The 14,592-nt window shown below is 34.4% G+C and overlaps 1 protein-coding gene across 1 annotated transcript in view; it reads left to right on the forward strand.

The window, feature by feature from the left end:
- CEP85L (centrosomal protein 85L) overlaps positions 1–14,592 on the forward strand; it is a 151,760-nt gene that overhangs the window by 7,758 nt on the left and 129,410 nt on the right. The window contains exon 2 of the mRNA XM_082855459.1: positions 13,116–13,277. Within this exon, the coding sequence (XP_082711585.1) occupies positions 13,116–13,277 (162 nt within the window). The remainder of the gene's footprint in view (positions 1–13,115; positions 13,278–14,592) is intronic.

Consider the following 14,592-nt stretch of genomic DNA (forward strand, 5'->3'; position numbering starts at 1 on the left):
TCCATTCATGTTACAACAGGATTTTCTTCTTTTTATGGCTGAATAATACTCCATTCTGTACAAATGCATTTTCTTTAGTCATCCATCTGTTGATGGACCCTTAGGTTGTTTCTGTGTTTTGGCTGTTGTAAATAGTGCAGCAGTGAACATGGGGGATGCAGGTATCCCTTTGGGATAGTGATTTCATTTCTTTTGGGTATATACCTGGAAGTGGGATTGCTGGATCATGTGATAGTTCTATTTTTAGTTTCTTGAGTAACCTCTGTACTATTTTACGGTGGCTGCACCAATTTACATGCCCACCAGTAGTGTACAAGTTTTCTCTTTTCTCCACATTCTTGCAAACACTTGTTATTTCTTGTCTTTTTAATAATAGCCATTCTAACAGGTATGAGGTGCTATCTCAGTGGTTTTGATTTGCATTTCACTGCTAATTAGTGATGTGGAGCACCTTTTCATGTACCTGTTGCCATTTGTATGTCTTCTTTGGAGAAATGTTTTTTCAGTTCCTCTCCCCATTTTTTAATCAGATTGTTCTTTTTCTATTGAGTTGTATCATTTACTTCTACATTTTGGCTATTAACCCCTTATAAGATAGATGACTTGCAAATATTTTCTCCTATTCAGCAGATCGCCTTTTCATTTTGTTGATGGTTTCCTTTGCTGTGCAGAAGTTTTTTAGTTTGATGTAGTATACTTTTTATTTTTACTTTTTTTGCCTTTGCTTTTGGTGTTAAATCCAAAAAAATCATTGCCAAGATTGATGTCAAGGAGCTTACCCCTGTGTTTTCTTCTAGGAGTTTTACAGTTTCAAGTCTTACATTTTTAACCCATTGAGTTGATTTTCATGTATGGTGTAAGATAAGGTCCAGTTTCATTCTTTTGCATGTGGTTGTCCAGTTTTCTCAGTTCCATTTATTGAAGAGACTATTTCTGGGCCCTTTATTCTGTTCCGTTGATCTATTGTGTCTGTTTTTATGCCTGGCACTTTAAAAAATATCTTTACATATTAATTCATTTAATTATCACAACAGCCCTATAGGATAGATACTATAATTTTTTTTCTCTTCTTACATATGAAGAAACTGAGGCACAGATTGGCTAAGTGACTTACTCAAGATCTCACTGCTTATAAGAGTGGTACAGAACTTGAACCCAGGCAGTCTAGTTTCATAGTCCATATTCTTTTCCACTAAGCTATACTATTAATTCTGTAATTAAAGAAAAATTAAAACTATTGGAGTCACTTACCCTAGAGATAAACAGTACTGAAATGAAGTAGAAGAGTAGGATGAATAACATAAATATCTCTATATTATGTTTCTTTCACTTTAGCTAGGAATTTTCCAGTGTAGTACAAGATTTTCTGTTTTTGTTTTCCTGATTACTATTAATGTGAGTATTTTTCTTGTGTTTTAATGTTCTGGTTTTTTGTGCCTTTTGATGCTATTGAAAATTGTTTTCCCACATTTATTAGGAATTTTGGCCAACAGCCTTTCAAATCACTTATAATTATTAGTGATTTATTGTTTTGTTTGTTTGTTTCTATCTGCATTGGAAAATATTTACTGATCTTTAAATAGATACTTAAATGCAAACTGGCTCAAGGGATAGTTTAAAATCTCCTGGATTTTAAAACAAACAGACAACAACCAAAAACAAAACGAAACAAAAAAACACCCTGTTTTAATCCTTCTAAAACAAAGACTATTTTTAAGATCTAATTATAAAGCTTCCAAAATTTTAATTTTATGTCAGGAACATTTATTGGGTACCCAGTAGTTATAATGACTACATTTATTGAGACCCTGTCTTAACTGTGCAGCTCTGTGCTAGAGACTAAAAATGTTGCCTTTTGGTGAGGAAGAAGTAAGTCATATACATATGGGTTAATATAATTTAGTAAATGCTGTTATGGTATTTTGAGTGATATATTGGGAGAGCACAAAGTAGTAGTTATTTTAATACCACCTGGAGAAATCAGAGAAAACACTTAGAGCAAGTTAATTCTGAATCAGGACTCTTAAAGAAGAGAGAGAAGAGAAATAGCTTGGAGTCAACGAAAGAACCTGATCTGTTTGGAGGCAGTGGTTAGGTATGTGCAGCTATAGAGTGTAGAGGAGCTGATGTGGGAGGGGTAGGATTGTAAAGTCTTAGAAAATGAGGTTGCCAGTTGAAGAACTTTGCCAAAGTTAAGGAATTTGAGTTTTAAGCAAAAGAATGACGTAAATATATTTTCTGATAGTAGGGTAGAGGCTGGCTTGGGCAGAGTTACTCCAGCAGGACATCTGTGCAGCAGTTCAGCCAAAAGACCTATGATCTGTGACAGTGGGAAGAAGAGGAGAGAACTAATTCAGTGAATACTTCTGAAATGGACTGAAGAGTTTCAGAAATGGATTAGGTGTATGAGTTAAGGAAAAGAGATTTTTGTTGTTGTTGTATTCCCTGCATTTATTTCTTTTTAACTTGGTTTCTATTGATAGAATTGGGGCAGTTTGAAGGCTACTGTTCTGAACTTTGAGGAGAAGTACTTGTTAACATTTCAGAGATGTCCTTGTTAACATTTCAGAGATGTTATATTGTGAGATTTGTGTATCTTATGTCAAATAAGGGTAAATATGATTTGATATTTTCTTTTTTTTTCTGTTTTATTTTATTAAAAAAGGTTGGTCTCAGTGCACTGAATGGGTGATAACCTGCATTTTAAAAGACACCGTAATTTATATTCATAGTTTGTATTGTATATTCAGCTTTTTATTTACAACTATAAATCTGCTTTGTCAATGGTGTTGTTTATTTTTTTGGCTTAGCATTGTCATTTTAAAAATTCAATAAGATTAGTTCTTGTAAGTGCAGTTACAATTATGTTAGCATATTGTGGAAGACTTGATGTTGTATGCATTTTTGCTTCTAATTTAGAAAAAAAGCTTCAGAAATAAAATAAAATATAATAGGTTACTTATTCATTTGATGCTAATCTTCCTGTTTTTCCAATGTGAGAAATATTAGTAATTATTAAATAAGTTATCCCTGGGCATTCAGTATTCTATTTAAAATTATTGAAATTGGTATTAAAAAATGTAATGTATTGCCTTCCAAAGAGAAGTCCAATGTATGGTGTCTTGGGAATCTTTGCTGTTCTTGCAGAAATGCATCTTTGTTCTAGAGAGAGCGGATTCTACACAGTCATTCAGTTGCTCTAATATGATAGGACCTAGGTAATACTTTATTTCAGAGATCACTGAGCCTTAAAGTTTGTTTTGTTTTTACATACCTAGAAATTGAGTAATTCCCTTTTAGTAGTGTAGTCTTATAACTATTGTGTGAGAAAATTTTCCTTGTATCACCTGGTAAACATATTCGTGTCTAATTCTGACTGCTTTGTGATTCTGGATTATGTTGAATAGAGACACGCCATGTCATTCTTCTCAGATTGAATTCATTCAATCTAAATGAAAGATTAGAATGTTATTTCAATCATGACATTTTGTTAATTATCTTCAGTGTTCTAGGCACATAAAATATTGGATCTTTTTAAGAAAGTAGTAGTTATATTTAAAGGTTAAGACAAATGTGAATTCAGGCTAGAGGAGATCACCTTCTAGAGATAATTTCGTCATTTTGGGAAACCTTTAAAAGGAAAAGTTTAGCATAAATAAGATTATTGTGATACCATCATAAGCAAATTAAAATGTCTTACTGATTTAAAAGAATAAAATGCTGTTCTGAATAGGACATGTTTTCCCCATTGATTGATCGAATGATTTGTCTGATGTGATTGGACTTATTATATGCTTCCTTCTTCTAGAGTTCTTTTGATGAGGATACCTTCCTAGAAAAAGGACTGCACTGGTCTTTTGTCAAAGTATATGAGTTGCTGTGTTTCCCCGGTAGACTCTCCTACAGCTTTAAAAAGCTTCATAATTTTTTTCTTCTACTGGACTAAATTAATTGTGATATTGAAACAGACTTGTAGCTATCAACCAAAACAAAGAACCAGTCTGTTCTAAGTTCTTTACTTTGAAGAAATTTTTTTCCTTTTAAGTGTATAAATATAATTCATTTTGTGAACATTAATTTGTAGTTTTGAATTTTTAAACATTTAAAAAAAGTTAAGGTAGTTTGATTTATGTGTTAGAATGTATGCATTTTGTTCCAAACTAGACCAAGTAAGTTGTATACCCATTTCCCAGAAAACATATCTCCAAAGACTTTCATTAATAGTTACTTAGCACAGGTATAGAATAACTAAGAGGTACTTAATAAGTAAATTATTTGGTTTATTAGTGGTGGGGTTTAAGGATTAAAAAAATAAAGCTTATTTTTCTGATTATTAAAGTAATAATACAAAGCATAAAAGTCAAAGAAATTACCAGTAATTTTACCATCTAGGGAAAACCACAGGTAGTATTTTGATGTATTTCTTTCCAGTTGCTTTATGCAGTTTTTTTTGTTTGTTTGAATGTTTACTATATGCTGGCTGCAGCACTGAGTAAGATCTGGAACACATGGTCCTTGCCCTCAATGACTATTATTACAGTCTAGAAGGAGGACAGATACAGGTACAGATAACTTCAGTTTGATATGGTGAGTGCTAAGCTAGAAACAGGCAAAAAAAGAGTTCAGAGAATTCCTAGACAATATGAAATCTGAGGTTATTTGTGAACTTCTGATTTATTAAATTTTATGTCTTACTTAGATTGACAATATAAACATTTTATACTTTTAGGTCTTCGCAATTTTAATGGCCAAAATTGTGTTCCCGTCTCCCTTTTGGTTTATTTGTAACAGTTCCTTATTAGAAATAACGCTTAAGGAACATTCTATAGCCCCATTGTCCCAAATGTTGGATTCTTTTTTTTTTAAATTTAGCTTTATTGAGGTATAATTGATAAATAAAATTGTCATGTATTAAAGTGTAAATGTGATGTTTTGATATATATATACATTGAGAAAGGATTCTCATTAGAGTTGGTTAACACATCCATCACCTCACATAATTCCTTTCTTTTTTTTTAGTTGAGAACACTTTAAGTTTTATTCTCTTAGCAAATTTCAAGTATACAAAACTGTTGTTAACTATAGTCATCATATTCTACATTAGATGCTAAGACTTAGCATAATATTCTATTGTGTGTGTTTGTGTGTGTGTGTGTGTGTGTGTGTGTGTCTTTGGAAAAATATCTATTCAGGCCCTTTGGCCATAGTTTATTTGGGTGTTTTTTTGCTGTTGAGTTGTTCTTTATATATTTTGTATATTAATCCCTTATTGGGTATATGGTTTGCAAATATTTTCTCCCATTCTATAGGTTGCCTTTTCTTTTCTTTTATTTCTTTCTTTCCTTTCTTTCTTCCTTCGTTCGTTCGTTCGTTCCTTCCTTTCTTTCATTTTCTTTTTATGATGATTTTCCTTGCTATTCAAAAGCTTTTTAGTTTGATATAGTACCATTGGTTTATTTTTGCTGTTGGTGTCAAAATCCAAAAAAAATCATTGCAAGATCAATGTTAAGGAGCATACCTGTATGTTTTCTTCTAGGAGTTTTATGGTTTCAGGTCTTATGTTCAAATCTTTAATCCATTTTGAGTTCATTTTTGTGTATCGTGTAAGATAGGGGAACAGTTTCATTCTTTTGCCTTTGGCTATCCCGTTTTCCTAACACCATTTATCCTTTCCCCTTTGTATATTCTTGGATCCCTGATAGTAAATTAACTCACTTTGTATGCATGGGTTTATTTCTGTGCTCTCTGTTCCATTCCAGTGATCTGTGAGTCTTTATTTAGTGACAATACTGTTTTAATTGCTATAGCTTTATAGTAGAGTTTGAAATCAGGATGTTTGATGCTTCCAGCTTTGTTCTTTTTCAGAATTGATTTGGCCATTCAAGGTCTTTTGTGGTTCTATACAAATTTTAGCATTGTTTTTTCTATTTCTGTGAAAAATACCATTGAAATTTTTATAGGGATTGCATTGAATCTGTGGCTTACTTTGGGTAGTATGGACATTTTAACAATATTCTTCCAATTTGTGAGCATGAAATATCTTTCCATTTATTTGTGTCTTCTTCAGTTTCTTTCATCTCAAGGTATTATAGTTTTTGATGTGTGGATATTTTACTTCCTTGGTTTAATTTACTTCTTAGTGTTCTTTTCAATGCAATTGTAAATGGATTGTTTTCTTAATATGTCTTTTCAATAGTTTGTTGTTAGTATATAGAAACATAACTGATTTTTATGTATTGATTTTTGTATTCTGTAACTTTACTGAATTTGCTGATTAGTTCTAACAGTTTTTTGGTGGTTTTCCATATATAGTATGTCATATGCAAATAGAGACAGTTTTACTGCTTCCTTTCCGATTTGGATACCTTTTATTTCTTTTTCTTATCTAATTGCTCTGGCTAGGACTTCCAGTACTTCATTAAGTAAAAGTGGTGAGAGTAGGTATCCTTGTCTTGTTCCTGATCTTGTTCCTCAGCTTTTTCACTGTTGAGTATGATGTTAACTGTGGGCTAGTCATATATGGCCTTTATTGTGTTGAATTATGTTCCCTCTGTACCCAGTTTGTTGAGAGTTTTATCTTGAAAGGATGTTGAATTTTATCAAATACTTTTCCTACATCTTTTGAGTTTATATGATGTCTATGCTTTATGTTGTTGATGTGGTATATCACATTTATTGATTTGCATATGTTGAACCATTCTTGCATCCCTGGAATAAATCCCATTTGATTATGGTGTATGGTCCTTTTGATGTGCTGTTAAATTAGGTTTGCTAATATTTTGTTGAGGATTTTTGTATCTATGTTATTAGGGATATTAGCCTGTGATTTTCTTGTAGTGTCCTTGTCTGGGTAATGTAGTGTCCAGTATAGGGTAATGATGGCTTCTTAAAAAGAGTTTGGAATTATTCTCTCCCTTTCCATTTTTTGGAAGAGTTTGAGAAGGATTGGTATTAATTCTTTAAATGTTTGGTAGGATTCATTCCCTGGTGAAACCATTTGGTCCTGGACATATCTTTGTTGAAAGGTTTTTGATTATTGATTCAATATCTGTACTAGTAATTGATCTGTTCAGACTTTCTTTGTCTTCATGATTTAGTCTTGGTAGGTTGTATGTTTCTAGGAATTTATTCATTTCTTCTGGATTGGCCAACTTGTTGGCTTATGATTGTTCATAGCAGTTTCTTATGATCCTTTGTATTTCTGTGTGAGCAGTTGTAATGTCACCTTTTTTATTTTATTTGAGACTTTTTTTTCCTGTAGTCATTCAGGCTTGTCAGTTTTGTTTATCTTTTCAAAATAGTTTTAGTTTCATTGATCTTTTCAGTTGTCTTTTTAATTTATATTTCATTTATTTCCACTCTGATTCTTCTTATTTCCTTCCTTCTTTAAACTTTTTTTTTTTTTAGCGTCACCACGCAGCTTGCAGGATCTCAATTCCCTGGCCAGAGACTGAACCCGGGCCACGGCAGTGAAAGCCCGGAATCCTAAATTAGTTCCTTCCTTCTACTAAGTTTGGGGTTAGTTTGTTCTTTTTCTAGTTCCTTAAGGTGTAAAGTTAGATTGTTCATTTGAGCTTTCTTAATGTTGGCATTTATCACTACAAACTTCCCTCTTAGAACTGCTTTTGCATTCCATAAGTTTTGTTATGTTGTGTTTCCATCATTTGTCTCAAGATATTTTTTGATTTCCCTTTTGATTTCTTTTTTGACCCATTGGTGGTTTAGGAGCATGTTGTTTAAGCACCACATATTTGTGAATTTTCTGTTTTCTTCTTTTAATTGATTTATTTCATACCATTGTCATTGGAAAAGATGGCTGGATATGGTGTAAATCTTCTTAAATGTAGTAAGACTTATTTTGTGTCATAAGACATGATCTGTCTTGGAGAATGTTTCATGTGCACTTGAGAAAAAAAAATGTGTATTTATATTCTTTTTCTATCTCTATATATCTGTAGGAAGAGATTTATTGTAAAGAATTTGTTCATGTGATTATGGAGGCTGGTAAGACCCAAGGTCTGCTGTGTGAGTCAGCAAGCTGGAGACCCAGGGGAGTCAATGGTTTAGTTTCAAACTGAATTTGAAGGCCTGAGAACCAGGAGAGCTGATGTTGGAGTTTTATTCTGAAGGCTGACAGGCCTGAGACCCAGGAAGAGCTGATGTTTCACTTCCAGTCCAAAGACAGGGAAAAGCCAATGTTCTATTTTGAAGGCCTTTAGGCAGGAAGAATTCTCTCTTTATTGGGGGTGGGTCAACCTTTTGTTCCATTCAGACCTTCAGCTGGTTTGATGAGGCCCATCCACATATGGAGGGCAATCTGCTTTACTCAGTCTACCAATTTAAATATTAATCTCACCTAAAAATAGCCTCACAGAAACATGTAGAATGTTTGACCCAGTATCTTGCCACCCCATGGTCCAGTTATGTTGACACATAAAATTAATCATCATACTATGTTTGATGTTGTCTAAGAGTTTTGAACCATACAGGGGAATTCCCTGGCAATCCAGTGGTTAGGACTCTGTGCTCTCACTGCCGAGGGTCTGGGTTCAATCCCTGGTTGGGGAACTAAGATCTCACAAGCCACACAGTGTGGCCCAAAAAATAAATAAATAAACCATACAGGTCAACTTGTTATCGAGTTCAAGCTCGTACTGCTCACTGCACAACAGGCTGTTAAATCGAGAGATGAGTTGTCGGGGCAAGGAATAGAGACTTTATTTGGAAAGCCAGCAAACTGAGAAGATGGTGGGCTTATGCATCAAAGAACCATCTTGCCTGAGTTAGAATTCAGGCTTCTTTTATACTAAAAGGGGAGGGAGTAAAGTCAAACATTTCCTGGTTCCGGTCAGCCTCGGAGGGGATGTGTTAATTTCTTCCTCCCTGTAGTCATTCACAGGTGGGCCTGGTCAGGATGTTTCTGGCGTGAGCTAAACAGAGGTATTTCACCTTAATGCTCACTACCTGGGAGGCAGGTTTCCCAGAGATGGGCCATTATGTATAATTTAAGCTTATAGGAAACATCCCTTTAGTGATTAACTTGTAATAGAATGCAAAAGTTTCTTCCTTATTACAAACTGAGACTGTTTATTCTGGAAAAAGAAATCCAAAAAAGTTGTTGGTGTTGGTAGTCCTCAGATAACTTCAGTAATGCTCCAATGAATTTTCAGATTTGGAGCAGCAGGACTTGCTGGTATGTGCTCTAGGATGAACTAGAATTTCTTCTGAATAAAGGAATGAATTAACATGCTGGCTGAAGTTACTCATTTTGAGTCAGCTGGATTTTAGAGAATATTTATCTATTAGAATAAATTTTTACTCTCCATCAGGGGTCTGCAAACTAGGGCCCATGGATCAAATCTAGCTTGTCATCCGTTTTTATAAATAAAGTTTTATTGCAACACAGTCATACCCATTCTGTTGTCTACTGCTGCCTTTACCACAATGGTGACAGAGTTGGATAGTTTTGATAGAAATCAAATGGCTTGCAAAGGTGAAAATACTTACTGTCTGACCTTCAGAAAACTTCAGAAAAAGTTTTGTTGAGCCATTCTTCCTGGTAATATTTAATGATTTAAGACTAATTATTGAAAATCTTCCTAGCTTCTGGTAATAACACCATATCATTATCAGTGTTTTTTTTCTTTCTTTCTTATTTTACCCCTCCGTTACTGGTGTGTATGTGGGGGGGGGGGCTGGGGGGGGGGATTATATCTTTTTATCTACAAATGGTTTCCTTGGGCCAAGAATTGTTAACAATAAATGGGGTGGAGGTGTTGTGGCCTAAACATGTAATACTACTTTATACTGCTCAAGATGGTTATATTGTCTAAAAGCAAGAGTTTTTACTTTATTTCAGTGGTTTTATGCAGTTTTTGTAAAATTGTTAACCAGGAGTCTGTTGAATTTACATATCTTGCTCTATAGCTGGTTCCTTTCAGAATCAAATGTTGATGTAATCTGCAAATCAATATAAGTAATTTTCAGCATTTTTCCCCAGAAGATGATAGTGTATAATCATCATCATCATCGTCGTCGTCGTCATCATCCCTAGTGATAGAGTAAATGTTCTGTAATGTATTTGTTCCTTTAGTAAAACATTGTAGTCAATGTTGACATTTAGACATAGAGCTCCCTGAAAGCTCCTTTTTCCATATATGTAAATGTACAATCTCTTCCCTAACCATGGAATCATACTATATATGTAGTGATATAAATGCTTTGCTCCCACACATACTTAATATTTTGGATGTCACTACATGTTAAAAAAAAAAAGGTCAGTAAAATTATTTTTAGCACTTGAAGATTATCAACTAACTTACATATTTTGTTTCTAGGCATTTATTTTTATTATTAAAGTACTGTCCTTGTGCTTATATATTTTTATACTTCTCTATTACTTCTTTATAAAAATTCCTAGTAGGAGGTCTTATGTTGAAATTTAGGTACATGTTGAAATTTAGATACCTGTTTCCAGATGCCCTAATTTAGAAAGGTTCTATCAGTTTATATACCTACAAAAGTATGTGAACTTTCCTTGCACTTTGTTTGACATTGGTATTTCAAATATTTGCCGGTGGTATTTAATGTTATAGATAATTTAAAAATCTAAAAATAAAAACGTTGTCTTTTTCATTTCTCTCATTATTAGTAAGGTTGGACATCTTTTCATATCTTTATTTGCCATTTCCATGTACTACCAGCCTATTTATGTTGTTTTCTGAGTATTCCTTAAAAAATTTCTCCAGTTAATAGGTTTGCACTTGGGAGAGAAAGTAGTGGGCTGGTTGCCCTTTTTGATAATGGTTTAGATAGGACTTTGAGTTGATTTAAAGGAATATTACCTGAGGAGCTGTTTAAAGAAAGTATCTTTGGTGCAGATTATAGACAAATCAGAGTTAGAGCAGATCTGGTGACAGAATGCCTTCACCTGGTGCTTTAATGTGTGAGTGCTTAGATGAATTAAGATAAGTCCCATTCTGAGATAGGTCTAGAATCTACAAAGTTTTAAGTGGTTGTTCTAGACCTCAAAGCTGGTAGAAGTGTTTCTTTGGCCACTATTTTTTAAGCTTGAGTTAATTTAAATGTATATGACTTTTAAGGCTGCTTGTATACTTCATAGATAGATCTATAAAACTCAAACTTAATTTATAAATTATATTATAAATAGAAATGAAAGATAATAATTTGGCATAATGTTTTATTAGAACTAGAACTTTAATGTTGGGGTTAATATGGTAGAAAATAGCTTCAAGTCTGGTTTTATTATTTTTTTAAAACAATTTAATATTTATTTATTTGGTTGCACCAGGTCTTAGTTGTGGCAGGCGGGCTCCTTAGTTGTGGCATGCTAACTCTTAGTTACAGCATGCATGTGGCATCTCGTTCCCTGACCAGGGATCAAACCCCGGCCCCCAGCATTGGGAGCGTGGAATCTTAAGCACTGCACCACCAGGGAAGTCCCTGGTTTTATTTTTAATCTCTTTATATATTTTGATATTAATGAAGAGAATGACTGTTCCTAAGTGTGGTAAAAATGATGTAATTACTTTTGTGGATGTGTCATTTTGTGATTCTTATGTTTATTAAACTGCTAGAAAGCTCTCCTTGCATGCCAATTTCAGTAGCGTGTAACGTGATAATTCTGTAATGATGTTTTGTTTCACATCGTGATAAGTGGCCAGTCATTTCTGCTTTACTTAGAAGCAACTGCAATTGCAAACATAAAACCCAAATGGGAGTATTATAATTATGTGAAAATATCTGCTTTAAGGTAGCTATTCATATCATCTATAATATGCTTATTAATTTTCAAGGGTATAATTGAATTGAAGGCTCAAAATTCTTGTACAGAGCTTGTTAACTCCCACAAATAAGTGTACAGGCTTCAATTTTAGAGCCACTGTGTTAACCGTTGATAAAAACATGTGCTACTATAGCTTTGTATAAAATTCAAGATTTAAAACTGCTCTTTCAAATTACTATAAACATTCTTCAGTGCTTGTCCTTTATTGCTGCACCTAATTTTTATGAACTTGTAATTAATAGTTCACAGAGTGGCATTGGTCCCTGGGTATGTGTGTGTGTATATATATATATATATTTTTATTTTATTTATTTATTTATTTTTTTTGCGGTACGTGGGCTTCTCACTGTTGTGGCCTCTCCCGTTGTGGAGCACAGGCTCCGGACGCGCAGGCTCAGCGGCCATGGCTCACGGGCCTAGCCGCTCCATGGCATGTGGGATCTTCCCGGACTGGGGCACGAACCCGTGTCCCCTGCATCAGCAGGTGGACTCTCAACCACTGCGCCACCACGGAAGCCCCATGGGTATATTTCGAGTGGCATTGTAGACAGTAAAAGAATGAAGTGAGCAAAAACGTAAAATGATGGATAAATCAGAAAAAGACAAATGGAAGTTAAGTAAAAATGGACAACGTAAGTGAAAATAAAGATTATAAGAGAACACTGAAAAGTGATATATTAGCTAAACAATGAAGATTTAACGTAACTCAAAAGGGAAAATTAAACAAAGAGCCAGGAAGATGCTCTGGTGTTAAACTTTTATCAAAAGATAACTAAAGAAATAAAATCAATTAAAATAATGCAAAAGAATTTAAAATTTTAAGTGGTTAGGTTATAGTGGAAAAAAATAGATTTTTTTGACCTTCCATGAGCACATTCTACTTAAATTGTCATGCAATATGATTTGATTAGATTTTCCCTGAGTCCCAATTCTCAGCTAATGCCTGTGTCTGGGATCACAGATGCCTAACTATGAAATATTACAAAGCAGAGTGCTGACATTTCCAGATGGATTGATGATAGAGTTGATATTTTAAATCAGACAGTAGTTCCATGTATAAAAGTTCAATGTCTATAAGCAGAAATCAGAGCTCTTCAGCCGGAGGAAGCTGCTAAATCAGCATTGAATTTGTGTATGTGTGATAAGTAAGTTTATTTGGTGAATCTTAGATATCAACAATCTATTTAAATTATTTTTGGCAGAAAATAAGCTTATTTTACCTTACTTGCATTTTTTACAAGGTCAAAAGATGTCTTCTATCTACTCACAGACATTATAAATGTTAACTTCTGCATATTTTCTTTTGTAGGCCCAGATTATTCTTCATCAGCATGGTTACCTGGTAATGAATCATTGTGGCAGGCCACAACTGTTCCATCTAACCAGCGAAATAACCATATCAGGAGACATAGTATAGCTTCTGACAGTGGTGACACTGGCATTGGAACTTCCTGTTCTGACAGTGTGGAAGGTGAGCTGAATTCTTACTGGTTAGACGTGAATCTTTGTAGAATGGCTGTGATTGAGAAAATTCAAGGGATATGTTTTATTGTTCAAAACTAAGAAATTATAAAGTAGTGTTTGAATATTTAATAATGTTCAGTGTTGTTATATATCAAATGAAATTGTTCTTCTGATCATATTAATTTTTCCTTCATTTTTTTTTTGTTTTATTTTGGGTTTTTTTACATCTTTATTGGAGTGTAATTGCTTTACAATGGTGTGTTAGTTTCTGCTTTATAACAAAGTGATTTAGTTATACATATACATATGTTCCCTTATCTCTTCCCTCTTGCGTCTCCCTCCCTCCCACCCTCCCTATCCCACCCCTCTAGGTGGTCACAAAGCACCGAGCTGATCTCCCTGTGCTATGCGGCTGCTTCCCACTAGCTATCTACCTTATGTTTGGTAGTGTATATATATCCATGCCTCTCTGTCGCTTTGTCACAGCTTACCCTTCCTGCTCCCCATATCCTCAAGTCCATTCTCTAGTAGGTCTGTGTCTTTATTCCTGTCTTACCCCTAGGTTCTTCATGACATTTTTTTTTCTTAAATTCCATATATATGTGTTAGCATACGGTATTTGTCTTTCTCTTTCTGACTTACTTCACTCTGTATGACAGACTCTAGGTCTATCCACCTCATTACAAATAGCTCAATTTTGTTTCTTTTTATGGCTGAGTAATATTCCATTGTATATATGTGCCACATCTTCTTTATCCATTCATCCGATGATGGACACTTAGGTTGTTTCCATCTCCGGGCTATTGTAAATAGAGCTGCAATGAACATTTTGGTACATGACTCTTTTTGAATTATGGTTTTCTCAGGGTATATGCCCAGTAGTGGGATTGCTGAGTCATATGGTAGTTCTATTTGTAGTTTTTTAAGGAACCTCCATATTGTTCTCCATAGTGGCTGTACCAATTCACATTCCCACCAGCAGTGCAAGAGGGTTCCCTTTTCTCCACACCCTTTCCAGCATTTATTGTTTCTAGATTTTTTGATGATGGCCATTCTGACTGGTGTGAGATGATATCTCATTATAGTTTTGATTTGCATTTCTCTAAAACTACAATGAGATATCATCTCACACCAGTCAGAATGGCCATCATCAAAATGTTTTTTTTTTCTTTTCTGCAGTACGCAGGCCTCTCACTGTTGTGGCCTCTCCCATTGCGGAGCACAGGCTCCGGACGTGCAGGCTCAGCAGCCATGGCTCACGGGCCTAGCCGCTCCGCGGCATGTGGGTTCTTCCCGGACTGGGGCACGAATCCATGTCCCCT

This window comes from Leucopleurus acutus, assembly GCF_964270905.1.
Source record: "Leucopleurus acutus genome assembly, chromosome: 15".
NCBI lineage: Eukaryota > Metazoa > Chordata > Mammalia > Artiodactyla > Delphinidae > Leucopleurus > Leucopleurus acutus.